The following is a 20,423-nucleotide window of genomic DNA, read 5'->3' on the forward strand; positions in this document are numbered from 1 at the left end:
GGGAATTTATAGAACTTCGTGTGAAACCGGAAGTATGTAGAAATGCAAAGTGCCAACTTCGAACGTTTATTATAGTTTTTTTTTCTTTATATAACTAACACGATGTTCGACAGTTCAAAAGTTCAATTATGTTCTAGTAAGTATTTTTAATGAATAATTACAATTTATGATAATTTTCTTCAGAATATCTCTTTATGGTGAACGGTTTCCTTGGACTGTACATCCTAAATCATAAATTTTATCGTGTTAAACAAGTAGTACATTTTTTTTGAAAGATCGATCGAAAACCTCATTTTTGCTATCATTAGATTGTCCCTGTAAACGTTACGGATTGTTAACCATTGGGCTTGAACCGCCCCCGTCTTTTAGATATGTAATCATCCATTGAAAATTCATAATATTCGAATGTATAATTTAGGGAAGAAAATTCGAAATAACTAAATATCACTTCATCTTAAATGCGAGACAGTATTGATTTTATAAGGCGGAATATCTGAAAACATAAACAACGTTCATCGACCATCCATTTATTTTCTCATAATTCCTTTTTGCGAAATTTAATTTGTTCCGAATGTAATGAAAGTTTGTTTTACGAATCGTTGGAACGTATTGGAATTGCAATTTTGTTTTATGTATAAATATTTGCTGATAAACAGTGAAGAATTCATAGGACGTTGACCTGGTATTAAACGTTATCGAACTAGGACATCGATGTCTACCATATATCTAATAAAACTTCCAAATAAGTTCGAGTGGAAAAGAGTGTGAGCGGATATTACATTTTTATTAATAAAAATACCCATAGACCGGGACTATGTGAAGTTTTTTGTATAATTGAAGCTCTAGTCCCAGTTGAAGCATATGTAACAACTAAAAATTGTTTTTATCAAAATTTCATCAAAATGGAAACAGGTAATAGTCACAGGATCTAAATATAGACGCTTACTTTTCTCTTTTCATATATTTGCAACCGAGTATTTTTGAATTTGAATCATTTAAAAACACGGTCATTATCCCAATATTGTTTCTTCCTCTCCGATTTGGTGTAGTTCTAGTTTTGAGTTGAAACATATCCAAACATAAAAATCTAACTCATGTTAATGAAAAACTCTCTATGAACTTTTATGTTATAATTGCTCTAGTTTCAAGGGTTGCTACTCAAGTTTTAAGATATTGTTTTCAATATATTCTCCATTAAGATCAAAACAATTTTGTAGGTTTGTTTAAACTAATTTTCGAAGCATTCTTTCCATTCCGATTGAGGTCGCTCCAAAACATGTGATTTGTTCGTATCTACCGCTTCTTTAGGTGTAGAAAAACGTTGACCGCGCAATTTATTTTTGATCTTAGCGAATAAAAAGAAATATTTAGGTGCAAAACGAGGTGGCATTGATGCCCAAGTATGCCTCGATTTTACTTGATGTCACATGACGAGTTTATGCCGAGATTCGATGTTTTTTGGCTTCAGTTTTCGCCAGTTTTCGACGACCTTCACAAAATTCATCCTGTAGCGAAGTGCGACAACGATTAAATTTGGAAAACCAGCGAAACACGGTGCCTCGAGATGGTGCTTCATTACCATAAGTCGGCACACTCTGTTTTTGGTTTATTCCACGTCGAGAAGTATTTCATTTTTTTACCAAGATATTAACATCGGTGTTGCTATATTTCAAAACTTAAGTAGCAACCCTCGTAGTAGTTGTTACTTTTTTATATATAATTGACATTAAATCGATGTCGATCCTTCGATTCTGTAAGGAGTCAATTTGTTTCTGACATTTATTTTTGCTTGTGATGCGATATATCGTGAGAAACATAATAATTATGTCACTAGTATGTTGTATAAAAATATAAAGAGCACGACTCTTCCCAATAGGGCTCAGGTGCGTAATATAAATAGTAAAAAGCGAACGACCGATCCTAAGAGGATGTGGTGTTTTAATAAAATTCGTACTTAACAGCGTTCCACGTTTACTATGGATTACAGAGCCCGAAAGTCTCATTGGGTGAATTCACAAGAGTTAAATTTACTACTCATCGCAGGAAATAATGAATCAATTATTAAATGTATTTTAGAAATTCTCGATTGAGTTTAAAGAAGTTCTAGAGGTTTAAGGGATGCGGATCTCCGTTCAGCGATTTTCTATTTGTATACAAAACTGAATTTATTGTATACGACTCGGTAAAAGTAATTATTTGAAGGTTGATTCCATCTTTAAACCAGCATCTTATTAAAACAGTTGAAGATGCTTTCACAATTTAAAAGTTCTGATTGCTTTAGAGGCCGAGAAATCCTTGACAGTCCTTTTAAAGGGGAAACCAATGTAACTTGAAAAAAATGTGGATATTTTGGTACTAATAATAAGTGTTGTAATGTTTTTCTTATTCATGTATACGATTTCTATTCGTGAGGTGAATTAATAGACACTGTTTCGTACGTTCTGAATTCATTTTAATACTTTACACTACTCTAACTTATAATATAATTAACTTACACTATCACTTAACCAACTTAATTTATTTAAATTCTTCGAATAATTTTTATTTCCGTCTGTTCACTATTTATTTATAAACTGTACTAAACAGCGCTACACAAACACATCATATATCCCAAGAGAATTCTAAAAACTTCTAGAAAATGGAAAAACAAAACATAAATAAATAGACCTTTCTAGAAATTATTCATAAGAAACAATGTATATGAAACGTCTAATATAATAGAAATTTATGTTCACGGATCATCCGCATTTACAATAATTCTTGAAATTTTTACTCACGTGTGGCCAGGTGGTATCTTTGGGGGATATTCAGCAATGTTACATTTCAAACTATTAACGCTGAAAGAGTCCTCTTAGTAAGCTGGTGACGTGGTTCAGAACGTCTTTCGTTAGTCTTAAACGTTTCCATTTCAGACTTTAGTTTGTACTTTCTTTTTAGGTTTCCTTCTCCAGACGGTTCTTTGAAAGTTTACTACTATTTTTTTGTATTGTAAAAATCTATAAGTATCGAAATCTTTCACTAGATTCGGATTTCCGGAAGGATGAATTACTATAAAATCCACTAAAGAAGATACATTCAAACTGCTAAACATAATATATTTGTATATGAATTGTCTACAACTTCGCATTTTTCTAAAGGTTAATTATAAATTTTCGAACGATCAATTTAAACACATTTTGGAATAATGTCTAAAAAACCCATAAATCATCAATTGAGTATGATATAAAGTTTAGTGAGTTTGCTTACGTAAACTAAAAATTTCAGAAAAAATGACGATACTAAATTTAGAGATTGAATAATTGATTCGATAATTTGAATTAAAAAATATAAAACGTTGAACCAGCTGGAAAGTAGGTTATTTAAATACTTTACATTCTACTTTGGAATCACAATGTGGTTTCTCTCAGTAGTATAATTCGTCTTCTAAGGCTTATTGGTTTTTATTTTCATTCTAATATTTTTTTCACATTTCTCAAGTCGTAACTCCTTGAATTATTAATGATACTCATCGATTCCATAACGTTATTGATTTTGTGTGGAATACCGCATCATCAATGTGATTAGATCAATCAAATCGCTGTGACATTTTGATATATGTATATTAGAAACGGCGTACGTTCGGAATTATCCTCCTCCAGAGAGTAAAATTCCGTTTAGATGCTTTTATATATCACTTTTCGAATCAAATACCAGTTTTAGTAAAGAATTTTGACGGTTCTAAAAGAAGAAATCATCTCAACATTATTTTGCTTAACTTATAAGCTCATATTCTAAGAGATCTGAAAATTATGGAGATAGAAAACTGAAATTGCGATGAAGAAGCTCTAGAAAGGTTACTTTAGACTTATCGTGTATATGTGCAATCAAACTAAATATTTGTTTCGATGTATCCATTATACAAATGTTGATTCATTAGTTCTTCATGTAATAATGAGAAATTGGAAATTGCAAATAATTCTATAGGGTCCTTTATTATTGTTTTTGACACAATTACATTCCGTTAATCTAAAATCCGCTGTATTAATCTATTCTCATACAGAGAGAGTCCGTAATTTGGTTTAGATTCAATAGCTCTAACACTATTATTCCAATGATTGTACTATTATACAAAAATTCACTTCTTCTAGGCCATAGACAATCGCCGATGACGTAGTCTACAGTTTTTTCCTTTTCCTTGTATCAGCAGCCTAGCTGATTGTCTACGATGCCTTTAGCATTGATATAGCGTTTTCAATGACTTTATTTGATTAGAAGGCAGTTAATTGGTCTGTTTTACACTGTTTGTGCCTTTTCTGGTCTCATGCCATGTGCTTTTATGTATCTCGGAAAAATTTGACTTATGAGCAGATTAGTCAAAAATGTAATAGCTCCACTTTTAGCTACACCAAACGAGCTGGAACTTCTAGCCATCTAGTCGATTGAGTATCGCTTGGTCACATTCGATTTACAGCGAATATTTCGATTTTGAATGAGGTTGCATGTTTTGTTTCTCAAGTTACAAAAATTTGCTTTTTTGAGGTGTCCAATAGACAAGATATTCATCATCCTCGTACCAGATGACTCCAGTAGTTAGTATTTCAGGCTTTGCTGGGGATTTGTATCTCCAATCCCTGTTTATCCAACTTGAGGATATTTAGCATACATGATATCGTTTTGTCCAAAGTTGAAAGGTCCAGTAGGGCGCTGAACTCTCCATCATGGCAATGGCACCGTATGTGAGAAGAGGTTTAAAAATGAAGTGTATGTCCAGTGAAACCTAGTTATTCAAGATCCATAGAAAATTACGAAAGGATTAATTGTAAACTTCATTCACCCAAATATACGTGATGAGAGCGCACAACTATCTTGAACAGAAATGTTTCTCACTTTAAAAATAGACCTGGTAGCTTTATTTTGAGTTGTATAGAGAGTCAAACATTTGTAGTTCGTTATCACTACAAATGTTTGTACAAATTTTGAGCATTTTTTTTTGTACTTACACATTTTTATCATAATTTCATATTATGGAGTGCACTTTGTTCAGTTTGTTCCTCACACACAAATTTGGAGTAAATTATTATCCAAAATATGAAACTAAATATCTGGATAATGGTACTATAAATCATCAGGATCTAAAACACCAACAATTAGAGAAAAATGCTGCTCATAAGACAGACATCTCAATATTTATAAAATAGGTTGAGTCATGAATACATAGGAACAAGCTATCAATAGAACAAATTTATTATTAATTAGAAGAGACCTGTAATTAAACACTTTTACGATTGAAAAATTAAATAAAATTTATTATTAACATTATTAAGTTTATAGTTTAATGTTATTTTTTAAATATGAATACCGTACGTCACCGAATACTACAAACAAATTTGCTTTTGTCCATACGATGCTTTCCAGGATTTTCATTTTCCAGCTTTCGAGCAAACTTCACCAATCTATAACCAGTGTAATAGGAATAAGCGTCGGAGTTGCGTGCATCCAACTCCTATCGGCTTTCGTCGGGACAACCCTTCAGTTTGGGTGTTACATTCGAGTAGTATACGTGTCGAAATATTCGCTTGTAGCGTGTATTAATCGTTTCAATATAAACATTGTTTACCACGCGATATTAATAAAACTATCTCGCTATTGCTGTTGGTATATTTAACGCTTTAAATGTTGTTTCTATGATAAAAATAAATGTTCCGATGTCCAGTAAATATATGTGTCTTAAAACTATTTAGATTCGATGTATTTTTTTATTGATGTTTATAAATATTATAATTCAAAAACAAAAACCTAAGTAGCAATATTATTAAAATAAATGAATATATTTTTTTGATGAGTATATAAATATTTGAAGCCGAAATGCCAGAGGTGAATAATAAAATAGAGTTGAATTTTCTAAGAAGAATAAACATGCCGAAAAAAGAGGAGAAACCAGAGGAAAAATCGGCACTTAAGAATCCTAATAATCCAAAAAGTCCTCAGAATAGAGTGAAAATAGCTTCCAATGCATATGTTGAGGTAAGAATTGCGTTTTTGTTTACTTGGTTTATTTTTAAATTTTTCATTTGAGCTAACGTTTGTCATATTTTTTGTTTTTATTATTATTATTGCTAGAATCAAAATATCAATTGAAACAACTTATTCAGAGAGATATTTTGCGAAACATTATGCTCTTGGTCAATAAAAAGTATATTGTGAAATACTAATTTAAATATTGAAATAATACTTTACATCCACTCGTTAATTGATAATTGGAGATATTTTCGAAGATCTCCGTGACATTTTATATATTTTTAAGAAGGACGATGCATATAAATCCCTATTCCAAGATTTCATTGCGAATTATCAGTTTGTGACAGTTCACTATTCAAATCTCTATATCAGAGCTTATCAGCATTGAGCAGTCATACTTTGAACTTTTTCGTAATAGAAGTCGTCATAGGTACCAGAATACGCGAGAAATTCGATCATATAGCACTTTTTGAAACATGTAACTCACTCTTTGACTGTTTGAGAATCGAAAGAAAAAAATAAAAGAATGAATTAAAACAGAAAAACCCGATACCTTTCGCACATATTTATTATGATAAAAGTAAGCGACAAAAATGTTGATTTGATTTTAAGATGTTTTTGGTACTTGTTTTTGCATCTATAAAGGCCGCTGGACATGATGCAATACAACGTGCAATGTTTATTCATCAAAAACAAGGGCAGATGAAGTTCATCTGATTGTTTGATGCAAGATCTCGCACTTTATCGGTTTGGTGTTATTTTTAAGAGAAATAAGTTTATAATCTGTTGATATTACGTTTTATTTTGCTTAGGAATTCTTTATATGTTCCTTTATCTATTCTCAACTAATTTGCTAGACGAACAATTTATATTGGATAGCAACAAATGGAACAAAAATAAAAATTTAGAAGTTTTCTATCGCTAAAGTTTTGGAAATAATTATCAACGATGAGTCATATTTCACTTTTAACGGGAGTAAATCGGTAAATAAGGCTTATCATTGTAAAAAAGACGAGTAAGTAGATTTAGAAGTGTATTTCCAAAGACACAAAAACTTTAACTCGTAAGTGTTAACTTCTGTTAAATTCTGTAACCGCCAAAATATATGAAAAAGAGAGTGTTAGATCTAGATTAATGCATGAAGAATAAGCGTCTCGAAGGAAATTTTTTGTTTTGGTCAGATATAAGAACTGCTCATTATACAAAGGACGTTGTGGGATTTTTTGCAGAGTTGAATATTCCATGCATTACTAGGAATGTTCCTAATGTTCTTCAACTGAGGCCAATTGGACGTTTTCTACGAAATTTGAAACGAAATCTATATTCTGAAGGTTGGGAAGAGAAAACTCCGCCGAACGCCAGATTCGGTATTTCATAATTCAATGCCACATTTGAGAGCAAAAATTAGGAAAGCAAGCAATAAGCAATAAAATTGTTCCAATCAAGTTTGAGATCATAGGAACATTTAAAGTGAAGAATTTGAAAAAATAATTTACATATCCTCAATTTCCAATTATTTAAAAATTGTAAGCATCATATTATGTATTACGTACTCAGCTAAATTACCTAATTCCCACAAGCTGTTGCCGCTCATCAAAATTTAATATTAATTACATGGGGGGTGTACGGTTTATATTCTCATTAGATGAAATATTTGAAACTGGTGTTTAGGTGTGCTCACCAAAATTACAGAAGAGAGTGAGTTGTCATTTCGTTTACTTCTTGATAATTCCACATCGTAGTACTATTTGCGAAACGATAAATGCATAGGTGACGCTATATATTTTGATATAAAAGAAGACTAAAAGTATTTTCAGGAAATTATTTTCTATCTTTTCAACGTAATCATAATCTATTTCATGCTCCGTCGTGAAACGTTAACCACGTGATTGTTTCTTCAGGTTAAATGATAACCAAAAAGCACACATTGCCAAATCAGATGGATAGGGTGTCTGCTGCCGCACAGTATATGATAATACAATATTTGGTAATTATCTAGATTAAGATACACCCCTCCGATTTCGTTAAAATTTTAGTATGTTATAAAGAAAACTACGCTGTTCAAGAATATGTATATATAGGACACGGAAATCATCCCTTCAGGTACTTTTTTCCATTTAAAGTATCAAATAATTGTAATGATTTTTCATTGATTGTAATATTTCAATTAATCCGTGAAACATAACCTAACCTAACCCACATACTTCTCTACAAAATGAAATTCAATCACAAGCAGGGGTTGCTGTTATCGAAAACTCGTTCTTGATGAGGTGGTCGACAATAAATAAAATAAGCGATGATTCTACATACAGTTTGTATATCTATTACATATTCTTGTTCAGCGTAATTTTCTTTATAACATACTACAATTTCAACGAGATCAGAGGGATGTAACCTAATCTAGATGTAACCCAATATTTTGTTACTAAATTAATTCATGAAAATTGTTGTTGCTCTTCAATATCAATTGTTTTCACTCAAAATGTTCTACAGAAGAAAATTCCGTCAATCTTCACTGATAATTGCCTTTTTACCATTATTGTTATTGGTAAATCATGTGAATCTACACAAGGTTCTCATGGTGGGTCGGAATATGGTATAAATGTTTTATTAACCATAAATATTCTGGAAGAAATGTTTCTATTGAACATTTTAAATAGTTTATGCGCAATTTTCACTCACTCTATCTTTTGAAGATCGTTGTGCCACCCAACAGTGGCAACTGTATGTAGAAGAACATAAAATTAGATTTACCGTAGCCGATTCATGACTAAATCGGTGGATACATGTATCTTGGATCTTCTTTGAACATACTTCTTACTCCATCAATGTTTCTAAAAGTTCTTGTTAATTCACTATATCAGCGAAACACAGTAAGACTCCAAAACGCTGTAAATGAGATAGCTGGCAACGCCTCCTAACGAGTAATTCAAGGAATTCATCAGGTACACTAGAGAGGACTACAGGAGGCCGAGAAGACAACTGGATCGATAGGTTAAGTTAGGTTAGTATAAAAATAAAATGAAACCTCACACCAAAAAAAAAAACAAATCGCTTTTCATAAGCAAGTTTCGAGTTTTTCATCTGGATTTTTTCTTGCCAAAGAAGGTTTAATTGGGTTTACCCGAGGCAGCGAAAACACACACACAGACACACATTAAGACGTCCAGACCATGAAGACCAGAGTGTATAGCTAACAAGCTGACTCTTAACAAAAGGCTATGTCTTTCCAGAAACTGTGACGCGAATGAGGATAAGGACCTGTCGAAATGACAGGGTGTGGTGTTCTTCTTCGCATCCATCCGCGGATTTATCCGGGGGTGGATACTTAGAGGGACATGTGTCTCAACTGATGGCAGAACTCACTACTTAAGGATGTCGATGATAAAGTTTTGCAGATCTAGCTCGACTAGCTTCGGAGCATCTTATTATATACAAAGTGGCCCTTGTACAGTAACATTGAACAAAGCAATCAAATATAGTTATTTATGAAAATATCTTATATTGTGACCTCTATTCAGATCCGCATTTGCTTTGGCGAATGTGCATGCAAAACTTTCTTATGAATGTGTATATTGATCAATATATTCCCGAACAATATATCGAATTGGTAGAATGGACACAATGGCGACAGTCACGTGAAATTTATACTGGCAGATGTGTCTCGGTGCAAAAAATTGTAAAAAGAAAATCGATATGTTAATCTTAACCGATGTTTACCGCTAAAAATAGCGAACTACAGATGTTGACGAAAAATCCAATAAAAACTTTATGTAAGCAATAAAATAAAATACTCTTCGTTGCTTAGGTAGATTCAAATAGGTAATGTGAAACTACTACTGCTACTACAAATCCAATTAATGTACCTAACACAATGGATGTTGATTACATAATTTGAGTTTAGTCTACGAGGGCTATTAGACTGTTCAATGAAGCTACTGTAGTGTTAAAAAATATTCCATTCCTTCCCAAACAAGAATCTTTTGGAAAATTATGCGTTTGTATTTGAACGTTCCGACCGCAGAACTTATATACCAGGGTTAGTCTTAAAGAAGAGTCATTTTAAAAATGTTTGAGTATCTCAGATGAAGATCAGTCTGAGTATCTAAGCCAATACAAGTTTTTGGTCTTCTATAAACATAAGTTCTACAGAACAATAGAAAAAGGTTTGGAGAGGCAAAAAGTATTTAAGATTACACAGTCGTATCATAGGATAGTTTTCAATAAGTAGCTCTCCATTTGCCAATAAAAGTTAGAAATTCTGTTTTATTTTAATTCCAAGATTATATCCTCAATACATTTAGCTTAGTTTAGTTTAGTTGTAAGTTGCAAGTTGCAGTTGCAGTTACAAGTAAACGCCGAAGACGTAATGCTTTGACAATACAGACAATTATGTGAAAGTGTTAATAACAAGGTAGAATTATTTAGTAATAAGAATGGTGTTAAGAAAAATAAAATGGCGAATTTCAAACAGTACGTAAAGCTCCAGGACAATCAAAAGTTTAAATAGAAAATTATTTGAATGAAAAACTTCGGAAGAAAGTACAAGCATATTTCTAAAATCATTCAGCAAGAATAACAGCAACGAAAAAATCACGATAGTTTACAATAATTGTACGTCTTTAGACACGCGAGCTTCTACTTGATGTACTACGAAGTTGAGTTGATTATTCTATTTTCTGCTAGTTCTCAATGATGGAAATTTCCCTTAACACTTATATACATCAGCACTAATGCATTTTCCAATCCTTTGCCGATTACCACGAAGACATGACCGAGGCATTGTTTGAAAAATGCTCCTACCATACAGCCATTCTCATCCTAATATTTCCGATATTAGTTTTGAAAAAGTTGAGATATTGATTTAAAATAAAGAACATACATACTTGTGAAAAGATTTCCACAACAAAGAAGTTGCTTCAAATTATGGAAAATTTATTTATTTAACAATGAGACGCCCTAGATGCGCGGAATTCTTTATTATTTTTCACTTGTATCGTATTTTTTTCTCTTTAATTCTATAAAAAGATCTTTTCTTGTTTTGAATTTTTTTAATTTACAACATATTCGCGCCTCCACTATAATACAAAAATTATTATCTCAAAAAAAGTACAAATAATATTGATCCAATAATCAAAACAACTGATTCTACGTACATTTATCATAAAATTCCAATAAAATTTGAATTGAAGGTTTTTCTGAATTAACTGAATGAATAGCGTAGTCAATAATATTTATTTTCTGCTCCACATCGATGATTTCTGTTTGAAAACTATATTTGTAATGATAAGAAGTATATTTTATACTGATAATAGATGCAAATTTTTACATTTGGGTTTTTCTTTATTAATTTTTATATTCTAACAGCCCAAAAATTTTAGATAGAAATTTTTTTAAGGGTAACAAGCAGCACAAAATCTTTGGTAATATCACTCCTAGAAGAAACTAACTGAAATTGAGTTTTATATTTTTTGTGTTGAGTGAATTAAGAACCTTTGTGACATGCCTGCCATTGTTTCAACATTCCTGTTCCTAATAAGAGCTCAGTAATCCTCACTCAATCTATTATCAAAACGTAGTTAATTTTTTTCTGCAAATCTGTTATTTCTAGAACACAACTTTTGCTTTTAAACCCATAGGCATTTGGCATAGTTATATTTGCATTTACAACCCGAAAAAAATTTGATATAAATAAGATAAAGGTTTATAATTTTTCCCTTATGATTTAACGGTAACGTTTACAATCGTAGAGAATTTCTAAAGTTTTAAGTTTATCTTGTAGAGATGATCTGAGGTCTGAGTCGTCTGAGAATATATTGACGTATAAATTTATAAATTGAGAAACAACCTGTATGTTTACCTAAATTAGTAGAGTTATCATGGTTTTAGGAATTTCTTCATTACTTCTTTTGAACATCTGTAAAAACAGCTTTCTTTGGGAGAAGTTTGTGTACTCTCTAGAAAGAAAAATGAGATGCAGAGTTATGCACAAAGAAATCTTTTCAAATACAGATATAGAGAGGCTAAAAAGTCACGAAAACTACTTTTTGAATAATCTAATCTAATCTAAATGTTGAAAATGATCATCAAAATTCAGTTCACTGACTGTCGAAAAGAAATACAAAGTGGTTGCTGCTACCTATGATGCCCTTGAAGTTTTCTTAATTTCAAACGGAAATCAACTTATTAGCATGGAGAATAACCTAGGTCAAGCCTCCAATGGTAATCTAATACTGTGTGTAATAATGGATTTGTTTTTGAGTTTTTAAAAAAATTAGAGAACAAAATGACAGCCGCGCACATATTTTTAATTACAAGTTTTAATTAATGTTACAAAGGTGTTTGAACTCTTCTTAAGGGTTGATATATTTTAATTGAAAACCATTCTGCAAACCGTCTCCCCTAAAAATAGGTGTGACGTGGTTTTGTATATCTTCTAAAAATATACGACACGATATATGGGTGATTCCATTATAACTGTGATATTCAATGTCCTGTATTGTTTTTTTGTACTAGTCATTAATTAATAATCAATTAATAAAAATTTTGTGTTAATTGAATAATTCTTAAGATATTTAAACATTATTTTTATACAATATAACTTGCCACTTAAAGAAAACTTATACTACATCACTTGAATGTCAGTACCGTGTCATGTCCATTCCTAGAATTTACCGATAAATTATTAATTTTTTTTGTCGTAACAAATGATTTAAACTAATTACCTTATAAATTCTAATGTTTATGATCAAACTGAGGAAAATTGATGCACTTGTTGTTTAATATCTTAAGTTACCATGTCAGTACCGTGTCATGTCCATTCCTAGAATTTACCGATAAATTATTAATTTTTTTTGTCGTAACAAATGATTTAAACTAATTACCTTATAAATTCTAATGTTTATGATCAAACTGAGGAAAATTGATGCACTTGTTGTTTAATATCTTAAGTTACCATGTCAGTACCGTGGATAAATGAGTCAGTACCGTGGAACTCAAAATCCGACATTTGTGTCTTGCTCGTGATACTTTGAAGTTGTAGTAAATTCCTCTTAGAGTTTTATTTTTACAGTAAAATAGATGAATAATATGCATAAAAAAGTTAGAAAAGTTAAATTTTAAAATCTTGAAATTTTGAATACAAAAAATCACAGTTAGAACGGAATCACCCATATGTCTTTCTACTAATAGAAGATGGTAGACACGCCACTGCTAATGTTTTCATTACAAATACATCATCACAAGATAATTAATAGAATTAATCTAACTAATTAATCTTCAAAAACCAAATCAGTAAGGGTTATAATAAACAAAATAATTAGTAACGAACCCAAATTCCTTTTATCAGCTTTGCACGGTGTTCCCGCTAGACCGACCCTTTTGTATATATTTTCAAAGATATCCGGAAAATTCCTGTGGATCTTTTCACCCTTAGTTTGTACACAGGTGGTTGGCGTGAGGTATAAAGTATCTTTTGGACCGTATATTCTTTCGAGTGTTCATTAGTCTTTCTCGTTTCTAAGTAAAACGTCCGAGTAGAGACAAGTAGACATTTTGGACATCAACGTGAAAATTCATTAATTTTAGTGACAAAACACAATTTTATTATATATAAAGGCACTAAGTCAAAACTTGTGAAGAACCATAAAGGGGTATGTGTTGGCTATCTGGAAGGTATCAAAATCAAGTGCTTGAGTACGCATTTTTACACTATTCTTGCATTTATGGAAAAGAAATTCAGCTTGTTTTTATATGAATATACGACTAATGTTGGTTTTTTCATTGAAATAATCGTCATTGCTTCTGTGTGTCTATCACCGTAGTTCTTATTAGGCTCTACCTCAAAGAAGTTGCTCTTATTATCAGGCAAACTGTCGCCGCTATTTAAACAGTTGATTTCTTCCAAACTTACACAGTTTAGAAAGACTGTGGAACATGTTTACAATTATAAAATAGAGTCAAATTATTTGGGTTCAACCAAGAACTATCTCGTAAAACAATTGCAAATTAGTTTTTAAAGTATAGATACAGAGTGATTGGAAAGCAAAACCGATTTTCTGAACAACCTATATATATATATAAATCTTCAAAATGATCGTTGCAACTTTATTGTCAAGTAATTCTTCCTGAAGAATCGAAAGCATCATCACATTTAGCACACAAACTGTCGAAAAGTCATAAGCAAAACAACATGGTTGCTCCCAAATGTGACGCCTTCAAGTTTTTTTAATGGATATCGAAAATCGAATTTCTAGCGTGGAGTTTTTTAGTAGGAAAGCTTTCAAAACAGACTCAAATCTTTTGGATTCAATCAAAAACAATCCTCGGATAGTCCAAAAAATCAAAATATACAATTCTGTTATAATGAACTGTTGAAATGATATTCTTTGTGGAAACCCTTTTAGGGCACCCACCAGCCAGATCCTCTAAGATCGCGGACTTGTGGGTTTGATCAGTCCAAGGCTGGAAATATAATATTTTTAAATAAACTTTGATGAATCTTATTTGAATCGTTAAATGTGAAATATGAACCATTATATGAATTATTATTATTAGTATAATCATTGCCTCACATAGATTATTTCGAGTTAACAAGACTTTAATTCAAAAATTTTATTTCATACTGTCCTAGTACCTTTCGGAGTCAGACTGGTATAATGTTTTTAGAACCGTGACATATTCACTTCAATCATTGTATTCTTATCATTATAGCACCTGTTTAGTTGGTGTCTAAATGTCTAAATCGACGTTTCCTGTAGATTTCCAACTACTCTCCACCGTTTTGCTACTTCCAAGTCGAAGTAAGGGTAAAGAAAAAACAAGACATAATGTCTAAGAAAAAGTCGAAAACTCACGAAATAAAGCCAGAGATCAATACAAAATAATGCACTCTCTTAAACCTAGAAGAAAAGCAAAAAACAATTAAGCTTAATACTATAATTTTAATAATGAAAAACTCGAAGCAAATAAAGATTCTTTGTAGTAGATTCGTCCCTTACCATAAGTAATTGTGTCAAGGTCAGACATTTGTTGTCTTCTATCCCTATTCGCTAAACTAACTTCTGTAGCTCTCAATTATTATATTCAATATGTCATACCCAAATAAATCATACCCATTCAGTTTACGTACTTTCCTCATTCCATTACATTTAGCTAGGAATCCATTTATTTGTTCTTGCCTTACTTCCTAGATATCTCTTATGGCTTTCATCACATGGGATTTCCCTAATATGAAGTTTACCAATTATACACGATTGACTTCTTTCTCCACTCCTTGATCTGAACAAATATTAACAAAAAAGAGGAAAATTTAGTAATATACTTCAATGTTTGAAAGCGTTATAAATATAGAAAGTAGAAAAACTATCTTTATTCGATGGAGAACTTGGAAAAAACCCTTGAGAAAATGAGACAATAATTAAAAAGAGAATGAAACATAAGAAAATTGATACTTATATATGATTTCATCTCTGACTTACGGTTATTGTCAATTACCCATTTCATGATTTATCCATACTCATACAATATGTTTGCCGAAACAGCTGGCATCCTTCCAACTTATTCCGAAATTTTCTCGGGAAATTTTTTCTTGAATTCTTTATTCTATGCTAATGTACTCAGTTGAATATAATTTATGATATCTTATATTTTTACTTCGGATAAATGGAGATAAATGGAAGTTCACATTCAAAGGTCAGACTGCAATGAATCTTACCTTTGGAAAAAAATAGACCGGAGAAAATTTATTATAAAATCACCGCTATATGTCTTACGGCAGCGGCCCCATATGAATACACTCAAGTGTAACCCGCAGTGAAATAAACGCGAAGTTGCTGCTACCATTATTATGTTTGATGTGACAACATTTAATTATTTTCAAATTAAAAATACTAGAAATATTAGTGATTGATACAGATACTCACAATAAACTTTTGATGCGGTAACGAGTTTTATAATAAGATCTAACCTTTAGGTCGGAATGGTCTAGTCTGGAAGATCAGTCATAGACCATATTTTCTCTCTGAAGCAATCGCACTGCATGAAAAAAACTTACAATATTGTCGATAGAAATTATTGTTAAAGCATTAGGAACCATCTAAACATCTCACCAAAATGATACTCGAACATACAAAAACTAAGATAAAGGTGAACCAAAGAATTTCAAAATTTCCAGATCCGTTATCCCCAACGCTATTGAATTTAGTATTGGAATGGATGAGGATGTACGTAAAATCCATTTGAAAAAAAGGTACCAATGAATCACTGAAAATGAATAAAAAAAAGTAAAGAGGACAAGTTCAAAGTTATGTATATCTTGGGGTGGTTATGAAGGACGACAGTGAGGAGGGAGAAAATCTTGAAGCGAGGATGACGAGGGGAAGTAAATAATTGGGAGAACTGTTCTGAGAGGCGATGCTGCTGAACAGTGAGCTACTGAGGTGAAACGTGGTTTCTCAACAAAGCAGAGGAAGAGAGAAGCTTATGTGTGAAACGAATACTCAGGAGGATACTAGAGGGTAAAAATGGAGGAGAATTATGGGTGAAAAGAGCAAAAACCGAACTACGGAATTTATGTGAAAAAGCAGCACTAATAAAAATGATGAGTGGCTGGGTCACAAACAGAGAATGCCAGATTTTGGAGCAACAAAAAAATGATGGATATAGAACCAGGAGAAACAAGAAAATAAAGGAAGACCACGGAAAAGATGGTACGCAGAGGTGGAATGTCTTCCAAGCTATGGGCGTAAAAGATGCGTTTAGCACCTATATGTATAAACTCACGGCCGTCATTTGAACGTAGATCAGCTATTTTCTTAGATTGTTTAATTTTGTACTTGGAACTCGTGTAAAAAACATGAAATGGCCAGCTAAATACCGAAATAGTACATCCGGAATTGTATGCATTTTGAATTTCACAAGATAATAAAACAATACACATGCACATGATGTTCGTAAATAGCAAACACGGTTCAGATTCGGTAATTGTATCCGGATACAGTCCGAAGAGAACAACGTGAACAGATACAGAACAGTTTTTTTATGGCTTGATCACTGTAAATGGAAAATCTTGAGCTCTAAAGGTAATGGCTCTCCCAAAATAAATTAACAAGAAGAACTTCGAAGCCTAGTTGAAGTCACAAAAAGATACTTCTGTGTGTTCAGTGGATGAAACGCGAAAATGTTAATTTTGAAAAACTAAAACGTGGACAAACTATTCAAGCAGGTCTTTAATGTGATATATTGGATCGATTGTACCAATCTTTAATGGAAAAGTGTCTAGATATTCAGGAAAAGTATCCAGCTATTCTCATCATTTCGAAAGTTTGTTTTGTATCATAGAACTTATATTCTAATAACAAATATTGAAGTTCTTGAAAATTATCATATAAATTTGTTTATCCGTAAAATGAATCTACAATTATTTTCCCCTTTGTTGTATTTCTGTCCTTATGTAATAAATCGTCTACAATTATTACCATTGTTGGAAAAAATGGCCCATTTCATATCAAGCGCACACACACAGACCAAGTTGATTGTACATGCGGAACGAGTTTAATAGAATACCAGAAAATTGAAAATACTAAATCAATGTGGCGATGACAGTTATAGAAGCGGCATGTTTTATTGCACTAGGGAATTTTATTTTACTTGTACCCAGTGCAGTACAAGGTTATTAAAAACAAAAAATATTTATATGGTAGTAAGTTCACTACTTTTTTCAATGTACTTTTACTCTGTGGTGATGAGCTCAATCCGTAGACTATCCTCCAAGTTAAATTGAAATTTCTATAATTTGATTTAAGTGTCTGACTTATAGTAATAAATCCTTCAAGCTATCTAGAATTATCAATTTTTATAGTTTGTTTCCTTCAGAAAAGCCAATATTAGCATTTAAAGTACTACAAATTATATTTGAAAAATCCTTCTTAGTGCTAATGATCTTTTCAACATAAATAGTCGCTACAGCTACTGATTTCCGCACTACTTCGTCGGATTTGACCTAAAATTAGATAAAATTTCTATAATTTGATTTAAGTGTCTGACTTATAGTAATAAATCCTTCAAGCTATCTAGAATTATCAATTTTTATAGTTTGTTTCCTTCAGAAAAGCCAATATTAGCATTTAAAGTACTACAAATTATATTTGAAAAATCCTTCTTAGTGCTAATGATCTTTTCAACATAAATAGTCGCTACAGCTACTGATTTCCTCACTACTTGTTTGGATTTGACCTAAAATTAGATAACATTTCGTCGAAGCTAATTGTTCCAGCTCGTTTTGTCAAAGTGGCCATAATGCAGCACGTAATTTGTCAAAAAAATAATTATAACAAACACGTAACTAAAATTTAAAAGTTACGTTAAAGCTAAGCTTTAATAAATTGTACGAAAACCCGGCGTTCTTGTAATTCACACGCGAGTGATCATACACATATGAAAATACTAACTAAGTAGTCGGCGGCACACGTCTAGAGATTAAATGGGGGCTTAAGCCCCTATAACTTCGCGTTTTCAACGTACCGCGAAATTTGAAGTGAGACATCGTAAAACTTACGGTTTAAGATAGCGTATAATTTGCAAGGGACTTGTGCACTTTATTTTATCATATTCGGTTTATATTAACATAAATACTTATTCACCAAACGCTCATAATAACAATACTACGAGTATCAACAACCTTAAAGTTGGATGGTAATAAACAATCCCCTTTCCATTTCTCATGTAAACGTTCTATAAGAGTCAAAAATTTGCAAATGGCTATTACCTTGAAAAATAAATACGTAATGTCCGGTGTATTGATAAACAACTTCCGTAAATCGTCTTTCTCGACGTTTCTTCCATTAAATTCTGGATATTTGCTGATGGAGATACCAGCATATCTGTGACGGTATAATAATTAAAAATCAGGTATTACCAAGAGGCTGTTGCTTAAAACCACTTCATAACTGGATCATATGTTTTGATCCATTATTTGGATAGTTTGGATCAGTGATTCCCAAAGGGTCCAGGTGCACCCAAGGGGTCCAAGGGAAGCTCTACAAAAGGAGTGTACTTAAATTTCTATAGTTAGATCTGATTTTTTGACGAGTTGGTAATAAGGTGTAAATGTATCAACTAGTAAAAGTTTGGAAACTTCGGGTTTAGATGAGTAATTCGTTTCCATATATTTTCAAGATTTAATATTATCATCCTTTTTAGTACAAAAACGGACATAATTAACTATTTTGCACTATAGAATTGCTGCAGACACAAGTATGAACATTTTTCTCGTCAATATCAAAAAAGTTTCAGATCTGATTCCAGTGCCAAATAAAATATACTAGGGACGCTACTTAAGTTTTGAGATATGGCAACACTGATATAAATGGTGAATATATTCAGAACTTGTTGTCATACGAGTGTTATTTGAATTGTTAACAGATACTAGAAATATTCATTTTGGTCAAAAAATGGAATTAAATCGCGTACATTTAATCGTAGTCGCACTTCGGAACGGGAAAAATTTCATGAAGGTCGTCCACAATCGGTTGTTTTGCCAAAAAACATCAATGATGTGCCAGATCGTCATGTGACATGAATTCAACTCGCATACATCCAATATTGCATGAGCAATCGGCTGTCAATAAAAAGATTTGTACGTGTTGTATACTGCATATTATTCAAATAAAAAGTCGTGTGGATTGGTGCACAGAAATGTTGAATAAATTCAATTACAATCGAGTTAATGAGTTATCCGCCGTACAGTACCTGCTAAACACCCAATGATTTCTTCTTATTTTTACAGATCAAAATAAATTGCGTGGCCAATGATTTTCTATACCTGGAGAAGTGGTTGATACCTTGCAATCACATGTTTTGGAGGTACCGCAATCGGAATGGAAAAACTACTTCGACAATCTTAATGGAGAATATTTTGGGAAACAATAAAGCCATATCCAATTATAAATATTTTTTTTTATTTTTCTGTCTTAAAACTTGAGTAGAAACACTCGTACAAAATTTGAAGATTTTGGTATATTTGATATATTCCGAATCGTGCCCGGATCATTCAATGATTGATTATATGCACAAGAAAATCTATTTCTGTAAAAAAGAGTTGATTTTTACTACATTTAAAGAGGTTTCCCTATCTTTTTCAAGATGTTTTCATCCTTTTTAGAACAAAAACGGACATATTTAACTATTTTCCACTGTAGAGTAGCTTCAGAGATAAATGTGAATGTGAATATCAATAAAATCCCATAGATCTGATCGCATTGAAAATATTCCAAATCAAGATTTTGATATATAAATCAATCATAGTCTCTTTCCGGATCATTCATTATATTGATAAGACGATAACAGAAAATTTATTACCATAAAAAATACAAAGACAATCTCATATATTTCTTCCCATAAGAAAATAGAAATTTTTTACTTATAGC

The 20,423-nt window shown here is 31.8% G+C and overlaps 1 protein-coding gene across 6 annotated transcripts in view; it reads left to right on the plus strand.

Moving 5' to 3' along the window:
- The window catches only part of LOC130891328 (inactive dipeptidyl peptidase 10), a 216,903-nt gene that overhangs the window by 157,184 nt on the left and 39,296 nt on the right, over nucleotides 1-20,423 (plus strand). The window contains exon 1 of one of the 6 annotated variants that reach the window (XM_057795973.1): nucleotides 5,441-6,003. The exons of the other annotated variants lie outside the window; for them this stretch is intronic. Coding sequence (XP_057651956.1) covers nucleotides 5,845-6,003 — 159 coding nt within the window. The 5' untranslated portion in view covers nucleotides 5,441-5,844. Of the gene's footprint in view, nucleotides 1-5,440; nucleotides 6,004-20,423 lie in introns of those variants that run through there. 6 annotated transcript variants of the gene reach the window in all.

This window comes from Diorhabda carinulata, chromosome 3 (assembly GCF_026250575.1).
Source record: "Diorhabda carinulata isolate Delta chromosome 3, icDioCari1.1, whole genome shotgun sequence".
NCBI lineage: Eukaryota > Metazoa > Arthropoda > Insecta > Coleoptera > Chrysomelidae > Diorhabda > Diorhabda carinulata.